General features: G+C 41.5%; 1 protein-coding gene across 3 annotated transcripts in view; it reads right to left on the minus strand.

Annotated features, from left to right (window-relative positions):
* Positions 1-20,566, minus strand: part of Lsamp (limbic system-associated membrane protein) — a 2,169,735-nt gene that overhangs the window by 12,302 nt on the left and 2,136,867 nt on the right. The window contains exons 9-10 of one of the 3 annotated variants that reach the window (NM_001414997.1): positions 18,851-18,886; positions 1,520-1,552 (exon numbers count right to left, since the gene is read on the minus strand). The exons of the other annotated variants lie outside the window; for them this stretch is intronic. Of the exons in view, the coding sequence (NP_001401926.1) occupies positions 1,520-1,552; positions 18,851-18,886 (69 nt within the window). The remainder of the gene's footprint in view (positions 1-1,519; positions 1,553-18,850; positions 18,887-20,566) is intronic. 3 annotated transcript variants of the gene reach the window in all.

Raw genomic sequence — 20,566 nt, forward strand, 5'->3', positions numbered from 1 at the left:
TTTCTAGTCACACCCGATATCGTAACATGATGATATTTGACTCAAAGCTATTATACCTGATGTCACCACCCACATCCAAGTCCTGAGGTTTCACACGTCACCAGGCAAATTAATGGATAATTTGTAATCATACTATAGGGGAGAAGAACCCTATCTGGAAGATATGTTCCTGGTTACCTCTTATCTGCTAAGACAGTGATGATCTGCAAAGATAGACCACCCAGGGGCTATATAGGTCTGAGCAGCCATCACACCTCTCTGGCTTTTGGGTCCCAGAGAGTAGAAATTCCCCACAGTAGGTTTTTACTGTTGGTGATGATCACGGTCTTCACTCAGACTTTGTGTGTGTGAACAAAGGGAAGCTATTTTCTTCTTGTCCTTTATAAAATATAGTTTATTTTTATGTTATGTACAGTGACTGCATGCATGTCTGTGTGAGGGCGTCAGATCCCCTGAAAAAGGAGTTACAGACAGTTGTGGGCTGCCATGCAGGTGCTGGGATTTGAACCCAGGACCACTGGAAGAGCAGTCAGTGCTCTCAACCATGGAGCCATCTCTCCAGCCTGAAAGCTCAGAGACAAGTGATGACCAGGAGGGCATGAATGGCAATGACAACGATCGACAGTGACATCTGGGCTCATCCCAGCTCCCTTAGTGCTTCCTTAGTGCATGCACAGTTGTGACTTGCACCTTAGGGTCTATTTAATGAAGCCTTGCCAGGCTTTGCCCTGTCTCTGTAGAGGTAGGAATGTAGACTGTGTGTCACGAGCTGATGGGAGTGCATGCCAATCATGGCATAGCCTTCTCTAAGGATCCAGCCGTCCAGGTAAGCTATAGCAAGTGAGACTTGAGGAGCTGAGAGAACTGAGGCAGGGTGGAAATGTGGACTTCATCTCATGAGCTGCTGATTAGCCGTATGACTGGTGTAGGTGTCAGAACCCAGCAATGTATTTACTTGAATCATCAACAAGAAACTGTAAAATTCTGAAAGCTTTGCCACTGCACAACCACCATTTCTACAAAATGAGATCCCTGGGATTAACCATAAACACTAAGGGGCCGGAGAGATGGCTCAGTGGTTAGGAGCACTGACTGCTCTTCCAGAGGTCCTGAGTTCAAATCCCAGCAACCACATGGTGACTCACAGCCATCTGTAATGGGATCTGATGTCCTCTTCTGGTGGGTCTGAAAAGAGCTACGGTGTACTCACATACATAAAGTAAAATAATCTTAAAAAAAAAGAAAAAAACTGTAGACACTTAAGAAAAATCACTTAAGGGATGGAAGAGGGGACAACACGGATATTAAAGTGAGTCACTGTCAAAAGCACTCCCAGGGTGAGGACCCTTTATTAATAAAAAGGTTCATAGCCTGGGAGAGAAACACTGCCAACTGTCCTATTGAACATTTTATCACAGATCACAATACCATATCGAACTCAGGTGCGTTAGACCACAATATATTGCTATGGAATCTTAACTAACGTCTAAAAGGTTTTTTGTATAAATAGGAACCATACCTTTTTGCTTGAAGTGCACGGTGGTACCAATTTCTAAAAAAGAAACATTTAGCAAAACAAAAACAAATAAAAAAAAAGGCTTTACCATTCAAGCATAAACACAAGGGTAGTTTGTTACTCTCCACTAAAAGAAGAATGGGAAGAGAAGGCAGGTAGGGGACAGGGCAATAGGAGAAATGGCTGACAGAGACAGAAGGACAGGCGAGCACAGCAACTGGTGGGAACAAAGAATGAACGGCAGCTACCGATTCTCCATGCTACATGCTCTGCCATTCGACAAGCACAGGGGCTCCAGCATGGAGTGTCAACGTAGTCTCGACTGCACTGTATGCAACCCTAGAATGTGTCTGAGGCCCAGCCTTATCGTACTCCCATTCACACCGTGTCTAGCTCCTTACCTAACAAGCAGGTCCGTTCCTACGCCAAGCTTCCCAGTTGCTGTATCATCAACTAGAAATGGCCCCATAGGTTTCTATACTGTCTGGTCATTCACTCCAGTCACCTTCCTAGGACTGCCCCATCAATTCCCAAAGTCACTAGTCAATGATCCTCAACGTTCTTTAACTGAACATTAGGCTAAGCAGCACAAAAGCCCCTCCTGGCATGATCTACTCATTTGTTTACAGGTTGACTCCTCCTAAGGGCCTCCCACTGAATCTAGCACTTAGCCCTGACCATGAGATACAGTGATTTTCTCCAAACACTTACTGCACGTGTTAATAAATATCAGGGTTAGACAAGTTCAGCTTGCTTAAATATCTGGAGTTTTTTTTTTTTTTTAAGTATCCTTTCTAAACCATTCAGAAGACTTCTGTGCCTTTGAAAGTAAATAAGTAAATTTTCCATAGGGCACCATTTTTTATTTCAGGGCCACCTAAGTGATTGGCTAGCTATGGGAGTCCACGCTGGCGGTGAGATCTGGATATTTTTCTCCATGTGAGCATATCAGGGTTGCAGGGTCGGACCTGCAGGCTAAGCAACACGATCTTGCAGAAAAGGTAAAGCACCTGACTCCTTCAGCTGCAGAAAGCCTTTTACACAGAACCTTTCCCATCTTATAGTCCTGCTCCCATTTCTCCCCTTCAGGGTCCCCCCGCCCCCACCGTGGCTTTCAAGATAAAGACCCAATACATAGCTGGGTATTTGTGCCTCTCCTCACCCATCCTACCTGTCTAGTCTCACAAACAACTGCCACCTCCCTAGCTTTCTTCTCATGCTCCAGATTCCCTCCCCTGGGGTATTATGGCTTCTGAAGTAGTGTCTCAGTCACCCTTCAGAGTGGGGTTATTACTTCCGGCATGGAGCCTTTCTTGGTCTTTTTGATGACATCTGGTCCTTTTATTTCCTATCACATGCATCTTTGTTTTAATTTCCAATGTGTTTATCTGATGCTTCGATTAATCGCTGTCATCCTCCCTGGATTCTGACTTCATCAGTCTGGGGCCGGGTCTTTTATTATCTGATACTGTAGTCCAGTGCCTGACAATCATTCTGAATGCACATTAAAATGCGAGAAAAAAATAATAAACATGGGCCACATTGCTCCTGAAACAGAAAAACAGGGAACCTGATTTAGCACACCAGGCTCGGCTCTTTGAAATCATGCCTGAGAAGTCACCACGGTTCCTGAAAACCTACTCATCCCTGTCCTTGCGCGTTTCCTCATGTGTCCAGTCCAAGCAGTCTCCAGGAGAAGCTCTCAAACAGTATAAGACTTCCTGACATCAGGAGGGCAGTTTTAAAGAAAGGTATGGTTGTCTCAGTGTCTGAAGCTTACGAGTGTCCATGCCCCATGACTAACAAAACTAACACCAGCTAGCCGTTCCGTAGTTTATAAGTACAATGGTTTCCCTGAACTGGTTAGCTTTAGAGGGAATCACTCTGAATGTTCCCTTGTGTTACGATGACTGGTGCTGCTCATGGTGAACTTCTGAGGATGCCCAGAGACACCAGGATCGCTCAGACCCATTTCTATTTGAAAACACTATAGACGGTCCAATCAACACTTCATTATACTGTAAGTTCATATAGAAACATGGAGTACATTTCTTCTTAGGAGGCAGCCTCTGAGGCCACTAAAGAATTCTAGACCTGGAGGAAACCATTTTCAAGAAAAGAATTGTGGTCTTTTCCTTTCTTTTTTAAATCTGGTGCAGGGACTTTGTGGGAAGCAGCTTAGGCAAATGCTGGGGGTAGACAGGTAGGGCAGGGACTCTTATTAAGCTAAGAGATCCCTCTTTAACCTTTCATGCTCCAGTTTCAACATTTGTACAGAGTTTAATGAGTCTGGCTCTGACAAAGCTGCTCCCTGGGTTAGATCACCACTCACTGTGCCCTCCTTGCACCTAGCACACAGTTCAGTCAGAGTTGTCACCATCTTGTGGTGGAATCCTTCTAGAGAGGACTATTAGTGCAATTTTCGAAGTGGAAGAAAGATTCCCCAATTAAAAAGCCACTGCTGCATGTGTGCTAACGATAAGATAGGCAAAACGTTAGGAGACCTTGGCACACCAAACCAGATAGGAGGGAGGCTAATTGGCAGCATAATATTTAGGGTGCAATTGTCAATATTGATCACAGAAACCCACTGTACAGTCTTGGGTGAGAATCTGCACATTCTGAATGAATGTATTGGGCAAACATTTCTCCTCTATTCTTCAATTAAAGAGAGAGAGTTATGATAAAAAATATTCTGGAACACCACCAAACATTTAACTCCATGAGGTGACTATGCAAAATGCTTGAATGTGTATACACTAGTGCTTAAAAGACAAACTAAATTTCTAGTTAGATTTTATAGATGTTCTTTCCTTTTGTGACCAGACATTGAGTTCTTTGTGAAACAGTAAAGATCTTAAAGCTCTAACTTTGACTCTCTTTCGTGAAAAGTGTGATAGACTTGTGATATTTGTACAACTATTTCTAACTCATCCTATTCTGGCTGATCAGTCTCCTTCTGAGGAAGAAAATCTGCATGATGTTGAGCTTTTTTTGAAAACTCGGTTATGTCCTGCCATCTTGTGGTCCTCACTAGGACATGTTCCGCGGTGCCTTCGAAAAGTATCATGTCTGTCCACCAGGTGGCAACAGTGAGCCAAATGGATTGTAGCTGCTGTCTGGTTGGACGGAGCTGTTGTGAAATGTTAATCTTCAAAAGAGGCCTCCCCACTATTATAGGCAAGTTTTTGATCTGATCCGTAATGCCTGTACGCCATCCTTTTCTATAGTGAAATATGGGTTTACGTTCTTGACAGAAACTGCATTGCCAGGAATACTGTTTCCGAAAGGATTCCCGGGATCCTTCAGGAAAATATCAGCAGTCTCTGACTTTTATGTTTTTCTCGAAACATTCCCCCTACGTATTGGTCTTGCTTCTGAAAATATGTTCAACAGGTGGGCATCGAGATGTCGATTAGAAGTATATACAGTCATATCTGCAGTCAGGCAAATTCTCAAACACTGGTATGGGCAAATGCTGACTTTTTAACTCCCGTGTATCCAGTAGAAGGAAAAGGCCAGAGGTCGGGAAGCTTATTCTTCCTTTAACCTCTGTGATCTCTCTCTCCCTTCCTTCCTTTGTATTTTTTCTTCTTCTCCTCTCCTGGTCCATCCTTTCTCCCTCCCCTCATCTTCTCCTAAAGTGAGTATTTTGAGATATTTCACTGGAAACTCCTTTTAGTTAGGGAGCATTCTTGTTACCTGAGGGCACTTTCAGACTTTATTGGACACAGAAAACGTTGTCACTTGTATGCTTTTTCTGAGTTCCTAGGGGTGGGAGGTGGGTGCCAGAGGGAGTGACCAGACAGCAAGACTTTAAGGATTAGAAGCAGCTTTGCCTAGTTTGTCTCTTGACCACAGCCTGTGTCCCACCCACAGCTCACAGCAATCCTTCATCCTTATTTACACTGAAGGGTCTTGCAGCAGTATGGGGCTTGACATTGTATGGACAGTTGCCCTAATTCCAGGGTATTTATTCGAACATAGGTATCTCATCTGTTACCTGACACAGATAAATGAGAGAACAACCAGTTCTTATCTGTGGCACAATTCTTTCTGGAAGGCCAGTGTTCTGTGTTTGCTACAGGTTTGAAAATAGCACTTTGGTAGCTGACTTCATATATTTAATGGCATCTTTTTTTTTTCTGGATCAGAATGAATAATTTTCTGCGTAGACAGGGTCCACGGTGGACCGAGATTGTGTCTTCCAGTTGCCTGAAAGTGTATGTAAGAGGTGTGGATTAAATGACTAAGGTGGTCAAAGAAAAGGGGAAAGAGAGGGGCGGGTGTGGCTTCAGCCTTACTCTCCTTCCCTTACTGACACAAGGCCTCAGAGCATAACATTTGCAAGTTTCCTTTGTAGAAATCAGTGGGGTTTTGTTCTCTGACATTTTGTGTGTGTCAAGGTTTTGAAAAAATAAAACCTTTATTATTATAGTGGCTTAAAAGGGGGACATTTTTATTAATTCAATTTTGAAAGCCACACTTTGGAAGTTATTAGTTTCTTCCTCATGGGCTTCTTCTCTCTCCTCAAAGGCTTTAGGGATTAGCGGCTTCTGCCTCCAAGTTTGATTATTTTTCCTTTTGCCACAGAAAAAGATATGCCCTCTGATTCCTGTTTGTCTTGTTAGAGCTTTTGACTTCCTCCACGTGTGATATTCAATTTGTATAAATCTTAGTGCCTAATATTTCTAGAATATTGGTCTCTGAGAATCATCAGGAATCATTCCGGGTCTAGGCAAAAGAGGAGAAAGTCAAAGCAAAAGGTGACTTGAACATCAATCTCTAGGCTTTTCCATCACTGTTCTTGTTTATCTATGTTGTTGCAGAGCTGGGATTCAAACCTGGGTCTCACACAGGCCAGGCAAGCCCCCAACGACTGAGCTCCACCCTTAGTCTGAGGTTGTGGGGCCCCGGTTATAAGAATACTGCTGTTCTCACAAATTAGAACCAGTATCCAAACAGCTGAGAAAATCCTACCACGCCATCAACATTTGAGAGTGAATTTCAGCATTCCTTAACTAGACTCTGTTCGAAATGGAATCCCACACTCTGGTTTCGAACATCTCAGAGGGCTTTGCTCTGTATAGGTGACTGTCAGCAGGAAAGAAGTGCAGCTGGTTAGAGGAGGAGATAATGATGCAAAGTCACCAAAATATTATAACCCTAGACACAGCGAGTGAATAAATAAACCTCAACTGAAATTAATACTGACATAGTTTGCTATAAATTATGAACAAAACATTTGAGATTGTTTATTTTTCTCATTAGTTGGATCATCAAATCTCCACAAACCAAGTGTCCTATGATGAATAGAAGGAAAAAAACGTTTTAAAATAGAGAAGAAATACATCTACAAAAGGGAAAACACTAATCTGTCAATGTAGAGGGAGAAGGTAGTTGTTCTCCAACTTAAGTGAGAAGATCCTTACTGTGAATCCAGGAGGAAACACAGGGGAAACCTTTTGTAAGGTAAGCCTTCTGCCCGGGACCAGAAAGTACCATGAATATGCTACAGTGGGAGTGCTGGACAGCAGAAAGCTGCTCCCCCTCCCCTCTGCTACAGCTTTGCATAAGGCACAGACATTCCCTAGCCTTGGACAAGGTGGGAAGAAGGGAAAGGTCTGAGCATGTGGACAATACAAATATTTACATAAGGTGTTTATTTACATCATATCAGTGATGTCATGTCTGAGATAGATTGTATGTGATTCTTTTTTTGTAGTTTTAGAATTTAAAATTTTTCCGTCAATTTTTTCGTGAGGATATATTGTATTTATTTCCAAAATAGAAAGCTATAGACAACAAATCATGCATCAAAGGTATTTCCGAGGTAGTATGGAAACTTAATACAGTAGAAGCTTTCTAAAATACATCTATGAGGGCATCCTAAGCGAAGTTGCCAAATAATTGAGGAGATAGAGGTCCAGCTGGATATCTCTTGTCATCAAGTGGAACTCTCAGTATTGGGAATGACTTGTATCTAATTCGGCTATTGGCTAAAGGCATCCAATGGGAACCCACAAACCACCCAGGCTGTTGCCAAGATTATATGCTGTTCTCCACAAAGTGACAGTCCCCCTTGCTGAAGGCAACACCTACACAACTCATTGAACATGGAGAAGTCAAGGTAGTGCCTACATAGAACCTTTACCCCCTACAGGCAAGCATCTTTGGTACAGGAAGGTATTTAGTATGATACCAAAGGAGAAATATAAACTCCAATCCAGCTACAAAACCCTTTGATCTACAGTGGTTCCCTGCCTGCAAGATGTGCTGGTTGCAATGGTAGCATGAAACGTGTGATGTGACTGACTTAGGGCTCACTGCATGAGATGGAACCCACACCCAACACTGCTTGGGTGACCAAGATCCTAAGACTCCATAGCTGGGATCTAGGGTAAAGCTACATATTAATGTTCTATTGAAAGAATGTAACAAAAGTAAGACTCCTGACATCATTCTGCTATAGATCAGTGCCTTGTTCAGCCATCACCACAGAAGCTTCCTCCTGCAGCAGATGGGAACAAATACAGAGACCCACAGCCAGATGTTATGCAGAGAGTGAGAGACCTTGGAACTCTCATCGCTAAATGGTATACCTCCATTAAACCCTTCCCCTCAGGCATCAGAGAACCCTGCAGAAGAGGAGGAACAAGGAGAGTAAGATGGTGGACACTACGAGAACAAGGGTGACAGGCAAGCAACAGGATGACGTACGTATGAATTCACAGGAATAGAGGCAGCGTGTGCCTAGGAAGAAGTCTCATTATCAGCATGACAGAAAGGAGTAAAGAAAGAGGGCTTGGAGAGGACGCTGACCTGTTCTGTGAGAAACTGTAAGCCCAGATAAGCTCTAGAGGTATCTGGTGTGATGGAAGGGAAGGGAGGCCTCTATAAACCCCACTGTTATATCAGTTACTCACTGGTTCAAGTTGCTGTGTCTGACTGAAGGCAGTGCATAAGGAGCAACTCAACTGAGAACCATCGGCTGCCAATACTTCAAGCAGAAGGAAAAAAGACACGCTCCAGGCTTGAAGGTATAATCTAGGCAAGGTGCCATGTATACCATATGGTAGAATGCATTCTCGGGCAGTATTTTAACATATGTCAGTAAAAATGGCAAACCAAGTGGCTCATACTATCCTGAGTGCCCACCATCTTCTCTAGCTCCTACAGGGAAAGCCTAAGGAGGATTGTGGTTGGCTTATGACATGGGTTCACCAATAACTTACATGCTTCTCTGATTGTTTAAGTCTGGATTATACCTTTAGACCTGTATTATTCTGTATATATTATATACATTCCGTTTAAAATTCAGGGATTCTGATGAATAATAACCAAGTATGTGAAGTGTTCTGATGCTTGTATATGTCTATGTAACCATCACCTAAAACAATGTGCTTCTTCTCCCATAACCTTGTGCCTTTGCTGTGAACTTGAGAAGAATACGTTTTAATTTCTACTATTTTAAGGGGTCCTGGACTTTATATAATTATAAACATGTCCCATGGTTTAAAAAAAAGGTAAATGTAGAAATTTTTCAAAAAAAGCACTTTCTGATTATTTGGTATCTGTTTTCACTATGCTAAGGTGATTGAGCACCTCCCTTAAAATTAAGTCGATGGATGTCATGCAATTAAACAAAAGAGAAGCCAGTCTGGGCGATGTTTAAGGGATATGGCTTCCCAGTGTGAGGTGGTAAAGCAATAGAAGAGGCTTATACAGGTCTATGGCTCCTTCTGACCAGAAGTCTGATGTACCGTTGACTGTTCCAATAAGGAGCAGCAGGATCTGGCTGCTGTAGGCTCTACCTCATGGATTATTACAGAAAATACAGTTCCGTTAAGTACTAACAATATGAATGGAGGACTCCAGTAAGTCTCCTACATCAAGGCTGCTTTTTTTTTTTAAATCCTGAGGGTTTCTTATTCATCCTGGGTAAGTTTAATTTTTAATAATCAATGAACTAAAGTGTTCCAGAATGCCCACAGGCTTAAGTTTAATAAAGGGTTCTCCAGGGCCTGTAATGTAGAAAACTACATATAAAGCAAGCTCACTTGACACAGTAGTCATGGAGAGGTTCCTGGCCAAATAGATAGTTTTAGGCTTTAAAGAGGCAGCACACGCGTCTGTCCTTGTCCCTGGAATGTTTCAAATTGCACCTGTGGGTGCCATCTTGGTCCTTAGTCTCCTGCTGTGACAGAGACCAGTTAACTGCCTTGTAACTACCCAGCCTCAATCATACTTAGCTGTTGACTCAACTGAGTTGTTAAAGCAGAAAATAGATTCTAACATCTGTGTTCTAAAATATACATATTCTATATATTTTAATGATTCTTTTTGCCCTTCATCTATTTGAATTGCTAAAAAACGGATTAAACGCAAAGGTTGGGTAGATCTCTAGAGGCTTCGTTTTTTCCCCTCTCTCTCTTTGGTTTTACTCCCTGCTTTCTGTTTCCAAGGTCTAAACTGTGAATTCTAGAACCATTTAAACATACATTTTTAGATTCAAAATCCTGAGGGATTCAAGGCAGTCTTTAATCCATGTAATGTGAGTTTTCATTTTGTATGTTTCAAAATCAAAAACATTCGAACACCATGAAACGAAGTAATTTGAATGCAGAGAGAATAAGTCAATCTGTAGGATTTCCTAGGGTTTAAAAGCTCCTGGAAATAAGAAGATAAGGGATTTAAAAATATTGGTATGCTCTGAGTTCCCCATGCATCTGCACCTGTGGAACTAAACATCACAGTGCGAGCCTTGCTAAGGGAAGTTATGCCTCAGGCTCTTTTTTGGTGTCTTTCTTCTTGATCTCTAGGAAACCTTACTCACAAGGTTTCTGTATCTACAACTCCTTCTCTATACTGCACAACTGACCCCCAAGTACAGCATCTGTGCAAGCTCTGGGGGAACTTTCTAAAAACATAACTGTTTCCTTATAACCTGACCATTCCTACAACTAAAGTAAAAATCTTACCACAATCTTTGTAGTTTCCTCTGACGTTCAACTAGAGAACAGACTCAGTATAACCCAATCAACCTGGAATAGTGCTACTCCCTAAAGCGCAGACTGTCCATGCATGTCTGTACATTCAGCCCAAGAGATTATTTCTCATAACACAAGCATAAATAACTATTGTTCCTTTTGTAACTCCTTCCTTCTCCCTCCCTCCCTCCCTCCCTCCCTCTATCCTTCCCTCCCTCCTTCCCTCCCTCTCTTCCTCTATTCTTCCCTCCCTCCTTCCCTTCCTTCTTTCCTTCCTTCCTTCCTTTCTTTGTCATTTCTTCTTGTCAAAATTCAGAACAGAAATAAGAATCTTTTTTTCCCCACCCGCCCCCAGAAATAAGAATCTTAAAGAAAATCTTTTTTTCCCCCTAGATGTTAAGAATAAGATGGGTTTTATCTGCCTGTGAGATTTTTCCTTAGATTGTAGACTTTTGTATGTACTGGGATATTCTGCTCCTTAGGCCGTCTTCCCTTCTGCGGTTCAGTTTTCCCTTGCCTAGGGAAGCACCCTTGACCTACTTACCTAAAGTACCTGACCTTGCAGGTGCCCTAACTTGGCACTTAACAGAGCTGACCTTGTTTGCTTAATCACCTTAATCTGTGTGGTCTGTGAACCTTCCTTGTATAGATGCTATTCCTGGCCTGCTCTGCACATTTACCCCCCAAAGGCCCAGCTCAGAACACATTCTAGGATAACATTTGAGTATATCAATGATATCTTCGTAATAATGGTCATTGTCAAAGTCACTTAGTTAGAGCCCAAAATGAGTTTTTTTTTTTGTTTTTTTTTTTGTTTTTTTTTTTTTTTCTGGAGCTGGAGACCGAACCAGGGCCTTGTGCTTGCTAGGCAAGCGCTCTACCTCTGAGCTAAATCCCCAACCCCTCCCAAAATGAGTTTTGACCGACAGTTATTAAGGGATGCTCTTTCTTTTGTTCCTAGTGAGTACGTAGCTTAAGCAAGAGGAAGTATGAGCTCTAAAAAGAACACTATAAAGCAAAAGTCAGAGCAAGTGGAGAGTCATGAGAAGTCCATAGCTGGGGATTCAGAGTGGAAGCTTTGAGCCCCCAGGAAATCATCCTCTGTTCCAGCTGCTTTCATTAGCACCCAGGGACAAACTTACCTGTGTTCTGGAACTCTGGGGGTGGGAGAGATAATTTGAAAGTTCCCCAAGTTACGGGAGCTTGGGAATCAACAACAGAGTGCAAGTTATTCGTTTAGTGTCTGCCGTCCAAACAATCCCTGCTTCCGAGTAATGAAGAAAACAAACCACAAACGACACACACACACACACAATTAAAACATAACCACTGTTCAATGGTCAAACAAAGTTCCAACATTGAACATGGCTGGGACACTTGGAACTGTGTGAGCTAGAGCATATGGAATGGATAGAACGAGCAGCTCAGGCAATGGCTATCTTTAACTGCCTATAAGAGTTCTCCCCACCTACTGAGAGGACGCTATGCTTGCCCCAGTGATTCTTGGGAAGTTGCAGAAGTCATGCTGGAAATGCAAGGTTTCTAAGGTGTGCTGATAAGCAAGAGACTTGTCTGTGACTTATAGTCAACATATCATGCTGGTCGTGATGTGTAGGTGTCAAGTGTGTACACATGTCACGGACGTGTGGGAAGTGTTTTCTTCTAGCGTCAGTGAAAAGCAGAGCAGTATAGTGCACGATGGCAGTCTTGGCTCCCAAGTGTCCAATTAGAAAGCATGATAAATGGCTTGGAAGGTCTCTCCTCCCCTGATCTGTGGTGGATATAAGCTGACAATCCTCAGCAGAGTCCTAGTGAGGAGTTGGCTGACTCCCCTCATACATCTGGCACATATGAACGTCCGAAATTAGAATTCCACCCTCATTATTTCATGCTGTGCTCTGACTTGGCAGGTGTGTTTCCTCACAGCGGTGTGCAGGGGGAGATGTAAGGCCGGTGCTTTACCTTCCTTCTCTCCATCAAAGTATTCATTGAATTTAATACCTACAAATAACTTGGGATGATGAAAGGGCATCGTGAGGACAGAGAGACTCTGTGAGGAAGTTGTTACTGAGGTTAATTTGTATCCTGCTTCTTTAGACACGACTGTCTCCTCCCCTTAGATCCCTACAGTGCCTCAGTGGTGCTTACATGGCAGTGATGAGTGTTTAGAAGTGATTGCTATTACGCTTTAGACTTTTATTTTATTTTATTTTTGTTTCATTTGAAGGGAGTCCAAGGGGGGATATAATATGCATATGTGAGTGCAAGAAGAATCTGAAAAGAATGTAGAGAAAAGGAAAATCAAGAATAAGAACCACACATGACAGAGGGAGAGGGGACTTAGGAACAAATGGAAAATAAGGTTTATATTTGGAAGGAGACTATGACATTTGTCAATGTCTGGGGTCATGCTGATGCCTTAGTATCCTGTCTGGTGTGGGGGATGCTGAAGATCAAACCAAAGACCCATCGTGTGCTAGGCAAGCATGCTATCACCGAGCCATTTGCTCAGCCCCCTCGCTCTCTGCTTACTTCTCAGTGCTTTCTTTAAGGACTCTACCTCTTTGCTATGTTCACCAACCTGGAGATAAGGTCCTAAAGAAAGGACCTACCTCAGCTCTCCCTGCCATGCCTCTCACAGTGCTTTCATGTCGAATGGCTTGTGAGAAACACTAAGGCTAGCCCTGTTGGGGTGCACTCTAAAGAGCAGAGGAACCAATGCCAGCCTCATCTGTCCATTCGGGATCCCGGTCTTCTTACCGTGTGGGATAGTATGCCAGCATTTCCCACTGCAAATCTCACTGAGCTTTTCTTAGGCAGCTTTATTCCTTTTAATTAAAAAGACAAGACTGCCAATTACTTAAACTTAATCCCCAAATGTAATTGTTACTTTGAAAGATTCGGTTTTTTTCCCCCATAAAGCTCATACAAGAGTAATATTTCCATCAAATTAAAATTTAGTGGAAGCTCTGATTTTCAAAAAAAAATATTCATTTTCAAATCCCAGCTGGCTCTAGAAATCAAAATAGAACAGCAAGGCATATGGAAAGGGAGGTGACCAGGAAAGGCTGGATGGTGTAAGCAAATCCAGACTAGAGAAATAAGAAAGGATGAGAGAAAATGTTAGAATTTCCCTACCTGTAAATTCATGCTATAGGGCTTTTAGTCATCTAGCTTGAAGCTAAATGTAAATTCAGAGAGATTTACTACCACAGATCTGCTGTTGGCTGTTTCAATAATGTGCACACTTCCTATCGATTCCTGTTAGCAGCTTTTAACAAGAATGGTTTAGGAACCATATCAAGCTAAGCGTAGAGAGGTGGGGAGGGATAAGACATGGACACGGGGTAAACTTCGAGTGTTACAGTTGGGTCTAAACCATTCCGTGGTTATTGGTAACCCATGGATGCCACATCACTTAATGCTAAGGCTGTAATAGCTGCTCACAAGTAAAGAAAATCAGCGGGAAGACTTGAATCCCATCTGAAGGAGCCAGAGAAGAACGTGTACACTCTGACCCTGATTTATTTTCTTGTATATTAACTGTAGCTCATGGTAGTTCTGTGAATTCTGTGACTTTGTTACACCATGGCTGCATAAATACTATCAGTTGAAATAAGACCCTCCCTCCTGCCAGCTAATAGGAAGGGAGAGATGTGTTTTAACATTTTAATCTTCCTTGATAAGATCTATATCTTTGGGACAGATGAAAGGTTAGTTGGGTATCTCACAGCAAAATTGGTGACCTTCTGTGGCTTCTCTTAAAGATTCTTATTCTGCTGTGAGTTAAAAAATAAAGACAAAATCTTTTTTTTTCTCACTTTGGCTTTGAGATAGTCTGGCTTTTAAACTTCTTAGTGTAAAACATGGGATCCAAAATAACCACACCTCAAGGAAGTCACATCTCCCTAATGCCATGTTCACAGGACATGAACATACCTCCCAGAATAGTGCTTCCTAAAAATCCACAGGAAGGGCATGCAGTTAGATTGGATTATTTGAAATTTAATATGCTTTTCTTCTAGGGTTCTCCTTCGTATAGTATTTAAAATACCACTTTGAGCTTGTAGGCATGAAAAATACAATTTCTTTCCCATTTCACAGTTGGAAAAACTGAATTACAGAGAACAATGCTAGTAATTATCCACAATTAATAGAGGTGTGTATGCAAATCGGTCTGAGTAAGTGTGTGAAATTAGATGTGCTGATGCCAGACGGCTCTGCTCCTGTGTTTTTTGGATGCGTTCATATAAATCTCTGCATTAGTCAGGCATACAAATATGACTTTCCAGAAACGTATGGATAATAAAGTGACTATTATATATGTACATATTGTAATGTGTAAAACAAATTAGATGAATCACTGCAATTTGTTCGATAGGTGCATATCTAATGAGCACTATGAATGCCTTTACAATGCTGGTTTGCAGGCACTATATATATTTATATATGGCTTAGGTTCAGCATGTAGTAGACTAGATTTGGGTATGCTTTGGTCATGAAAATGTGTGGGAAGGAGTAATTATTAGTTTCTTTTGATTATAGGAATTGATGAGACAGTACATACAAAAGACCTTAAAATGTATTGATAAATGAGAAACCAGTTAGTACCTTAGGTATTCGTGTTAGTCTTAATATTACCAGTGCTGTACCTGGTGAAAGTGTTATATTGAGGATGTGGGAGAGGCAGCTTCTCCTTGATTTCCAGCATGATATATTCAGAAAATAAAATGTGAGGCTTAAGCACCCATTTCTACAGAATGAGATATATTCAAGTTTTCCCCTCCCATGTTCCCCTCCATTCTCTTAGAGCCTGATTTAAAGAACTCGTTCCAGGCAGAGCCAGGAAGAAGCAAGGCTATCTCTTCCTCTACTGCAGGTTCACTCTGGCTGTTTGGATGTCAGGTTTGCCCACAAGGACACCAGTGTTCTTTGGGGAGAAAGCAAAGTCGGGCAACCTCGTCTGCTCGTAGGTTGGATTGTAAAGTGGTTTTGAAGTTGGGTTTTGGAGAGTTTGTTTTGTTTCCAGAGCGAGCTTTGGATAGCCGCATTAATCATGCAAACCCAGCCATGTGCAATGTGTTTTATCAATGGAAAAACAGAGACCAAGTGGCAAGCAGATGTGAGCAAATCCAGCGCAATGCCTGAACCTGGAAGATAATCTCAAAATTTCCCAGATCTACTTGCCACATGGGATTAGCGATTGGAAAGGCTGTTCACTTGGGATAAATAATCAGATGGGAGACAAACAAAGTGAGACACGTTCACTCCTGTTCTGTAAAAACAATGATAATATGGGCAGGGACTGGAGAAGGAGGGGCTGACAGAGCCCAGAGAACTCTTGGGAGACACTGCTCGGATGCTGCAAAGACAAAACAATGGTGGGTGTCCTTGTCTTCAATTTCAACTGTTCTAATGCTGTTTTCATTGCCTCATGCTGAAGCCATGCTCCTCAGTGGGAGAGCATCTTCCAGAGAGACAAAAGGTTACATTTAAGCCTGCTAAAGGGAGACACCTCTACTGCCCTGGCTCACAGAGGGCCCTGGAAATGGCCTCAGGCCAATGATGTGAGAAAATTCCCTCAGAAATTTACAGCTGACTCTTCCTTCATTTTACAATTCAGTGGATTTTTCTGCAGTGAGACAGTTGAGGTATTTATGCAAATATATGCAATTCAGGACTGATTTCAGAATGAATAAATCTAAATGAAAATTAATTGGAAAATCCACTATCAGAAACAAATCAAGGAAGGAACACCACTTATTTTCTCTCTATATATAAATATGTGTTTGTGTGTATATTTACATATACATATATATTTATTTAAAAATTAAGGAGCAGGGAAGCAATTTGGTTTTTGTGTTTTGTTTTGTTTTTGGCACAGTAGTAAGGGCACTGTAAAATTTCTAATTGACTCCAGGCAATACATATTACCCATTGGTTTCATCCCTGTGTTGAAATATCACTGTAGACATAGAGTGCATTCCCAGATGGCCTGAGGGCCACAAGTGGTTGAGGATGTGGGAAGATGAGAGGGGTGAGTCTCTAATGCAAGGCAACTGGGGTGAAAAGGGCCAGGCTATGGGTAGAAGAGGAAGGTCTTTCTTTCTACCTTACAAGGGCAGAAAGGAGCTTTTGGGATTCTTTTTACCTTTTCAATCACCTAGAGAAAATCATATTCTGAAATCTTTGAGGCCATTTGCCTCAAACAACAAACACAAGACATAGACATAGTTAACACTTTGGTGATGAAAGTTGAGATTCCAAATAGATGATGACATTTAATTAAATAAGGAACCCAAACATAACAATGGTAGCCACAAAAAGACATACTTTTCATGGGTATTTGGATCCTGAGTTGTCACTCTAAAGGCTTAGTATTCTGTCATTGTCTTGTCTTTCCAGGGGAAAGTACATTTCCCATGGGAAGCCCTCTAAATTGAAAAGAGAAGGAGAAAGTGATTGGGTCCCTAGGAAGGTGGCATCCTTGTAAAGCACAGGGGACTTAGAGAACTGACAATTTCCAGTGACCTCTCACACCAGCTCTCCCATATCTCCACGAACAGCTTTTCAATCCCTGCTAGCAAAAGCCCAAAGTATTAGTAGTAAGGGGAACTAGATTCTCTAAAATCTATCTAAAAGAAAAGCTAACTACAGTCTACGTACGTACAGCGCAAAATCAAATGAGGGTCATTCTCCAATCAACAATTCAGTGTGTGGGAAACGAAGTTCCACAGAATTGAATGAGGTCCGACCCTCAATGAAACTGCTCTCCGACATTCTGTAGCTGTCCTTTGTGAACAGCGTCTGGCTTCACTTTGTTCCGCCACAATGCTCGATCAGATAAATATTTGAGTTTGTGGCTGCAGAGCTGCTGTCACAGAGACTCTCAGCGTCATCTTTATACCTTGTGCAAAGCTCATCTTGAACAGGGCACGACCTCTTTGCAAATGCAACCAACTAGGCCAGATGCCTCTGTGTGTGTCTTCCTTATCAAGATATTTGCAAGATGCCATCCTGATAAAGTGGTGTCGATTTCTGTAGCAACACTAGAAGTTAAATGTCTTAAAATAATTGTGGCATGTCAGGAATTCAAGATGGAATATTTTTTTTCCACGAATGTCACGCTTCATGTCAAGACTGAAAACCAGGCACACTTTAACAGTTTTATTTTTAGTGGCCATGGTTAAGGAACAGATTTTATTAATGCTTTAGGGAAGTTATTTTATTCAACAGAGTTTTAAGTTTTATACTAAAATAGTCTAGACTGCTCTCAAAATTTATTAAGCTGTCTTGCTATCCCTAGAAACCCTCTGCGACTCATTGTAAATATAATTAAGGCAAGTTTGCATATATGTGACTGTATACATATGCAAAATTCCATCCTTGGCACTTTGAAGATGTCCATCCAATTCTGGTCAGAACTTTAGCTTGGATAAGTTAATGAAACATGAACCATCTTCAAATTTATGAAACAGCAGTGTTTCTTCCTATAATTCTGAGCACATTTTTCTTATAGTGTGTATAATAATCTTCTTTAATTGGATTTATTTTTTTCCAAACTAGGCCCCGCATGGCCTAGTTTCCATTTTTTCCTCACGTCTCTGAGTGTTCTTTGCGAATCACTTTTCTGAGATTTAATTTCAATGGTAGGTTGGTTTCATTTCAATTTTTTTTGTATTATTTTAATTTTATTTGCCAATTTGCCTTTAAATACCCTTAAGCTAGAAAGTCGTGGCTGTGGCTTTGCATCTCAATGTGATGTAGGAGGCAAAAAATTTAATTTGGGTCTGTAGAAAGTTTTATGAGAAGGACTCAGAGTGGCTGTTTTATAAATTGTTATTTGTGTTTTTTAAATTATGTATGTTTAAAAGGTAGAACACACAAGTTCACCCATAGTTAAGGCAAAGTAGTGTTCATATAACTGAATTGTGTTTATTCTTTGGGAAAATACATTGTACAACAATGACAGTAAGTTCAGAGCCTTTAAACCTTTGTGCTTAGGATGGTCAGTGGGATCATTAATGTGCAATTTTGTGACCTAGGGAGCTAGGGTATATCTCTGTTCCAATATGGGAGCTCTTGGTGATCTACAATAAATGTATATTGAAAATACAGTACCTGTCTGGGTAGCTGACTGGCTTGAAGTTAAGGCAGTGGCACACCTGTTAGCCTGCTGTTGTTGTGGTAACAGAATGTCTTGCTTTGCAGTGTTTATGGGAAAAAAGTAGTTTCGGATAAATGTGAATTTTGAGAATATGGTTTCTTCCTTTTGCGTTTTTCACACATTAGGTGTTGGAGAATGACCCAGGAACACAATTACAGTGATAAAAATCATACTGACCTTGAATAGGGTGGGGGACTGTGGGTAAAACACGCTCTAAAGGGGAAAAACGGTAAACATCACAGAGGGTATAAATACACACATATTCTCAAGGTTAATCGCTCAGTTACAGAACAGGAATTTCCGTGCCTATGGAACCTTATCTCCAATAAACTGCTTATTTGTTCTTCCTGTTAAAATATCAAAGACTGATATTAGTGAAATTATGAATATAGCTCATTTTTCTATATTATTAAAGCAAGAGCAGAGAGCCAACACCAGTGGTAGCCCTCCACATGGGATCTTCTCCTCTGCTAGAAAACCCAATACCAAGGTGATGTCTTCTTAGGGAAAGGGGCTAGAACAGATTACAGAAGTTATGGAGCCTTTCTTGGTTCTGGTTCTTCTCCCTTTGGCTAATGATAGATGGAATGACAGCAGTCAGTGGCAGTTTTCTCTCCCTTATCTATCATACAGTTCTTTACCAGCTTCAGTCAAGCATGTGGAAAATTTATTTGAGGAAACACTAACTCATCTTTTCCCTCATAGATTGTATTTCTGTAACAGGGATGCCACAGGAAAAAAGTCTCCCTGGCAATATGTTTCTTGGAACGATATAGTTTTACCTGTAGTCCATTTCTTCATCCTTCTTCTTGCTATCATACCATCTTCTCCAAAATTTGATGAGCCCACCAAACTTAGCTGATACATGCTGTTAACTAATAGCAACTAGTTTTATTTGAACCCTGGGGTCTAATATAGGTAAGTCTCTCCCTTGCACAGTCCCATACTCTGGCTTCTTCCTGTAATTTAAGTATACTGATGGAATTCAGGTTTTAGGCGATATTCCATACTTCTCATTAATATTCCGCATTTGACTCTAAATCTTCCCCGAGGCTCTTTCAGCTAGGGAGAATGATGCGGGAGAGACAGGGCTTACCACGTGCCAACTCCCGACTCTATAGTGCGACAGAATTAGCGTACCTTTCCACATTTTAATTTAGAAGTTCATTTAAATAGTGGCCAATGTCAAGTAGAAACCAACCAAAACCAAGCCACAGAGAGATAAGCACGTTCTTGTTTGGTTTGCCTTCCACCTTGTACTGTAAGGTCAGTGAGGAAAAGTTGATCCTCTCCCCCCAAGCCCCCCTACCCTTGTTCTTCTAGTCCTTCACACATCTGGCCATTGAGAAGATTCCCAGGCACCTTAACTACTGTACTCTCTAACCTGGCTGAAGGTTGTAGTTTAAATGGGAAAGGTGCTTAAGTGCATTGAGATAGAATAGGTCAGTAACGTCCAGAGAATGATTATGTCATAGTCCTCAAAATGCCAAGCAGGAAAAAAAAATGGTTTAAACCTTCACCGTGCATTTGCTATGAAGTTTCCAGCTTTGATAATAAATGGCTGAAGTGCTTTCACATTTATGTATCAGCTGGAGAACGCTGTCCCATACCATACGCTCTCTACTGTGTTTTATTTTATGATTACTGTTATTATTCAGAGTGTTTAAGTGACTCAGCTTATTACTTTCTCACCATACTGTTCACAGTTGGATGCACGCACTCTGCCCGGCTTTCCACACACGCTTGTGTATTGCTACACCATGCTGCCTTCTCTCCACTGCCTTTCCAACTGCTTCCTGGCTGGTGATTAGCATCTCAGTCCCACCCCGTTAACATCACATTACATAAGTGAGTCTTGTTCTCCCCATTCTGTCCTTCTGGCTTATCTCTTCT

This window comes from Rattus norvegicus, chromosome 11 (genome assembly GCF_036323735.1).
Source record: "Rattus norvegicus strain BN/NHsdMcwi chromosome 11, GRCr8, whole genome shotgun sequence".
NCBI lineage: Eukaryota > Metazoa > Chordata > Mammalia > Rodentia > Muridae > Rattus > Rattus norvegicus.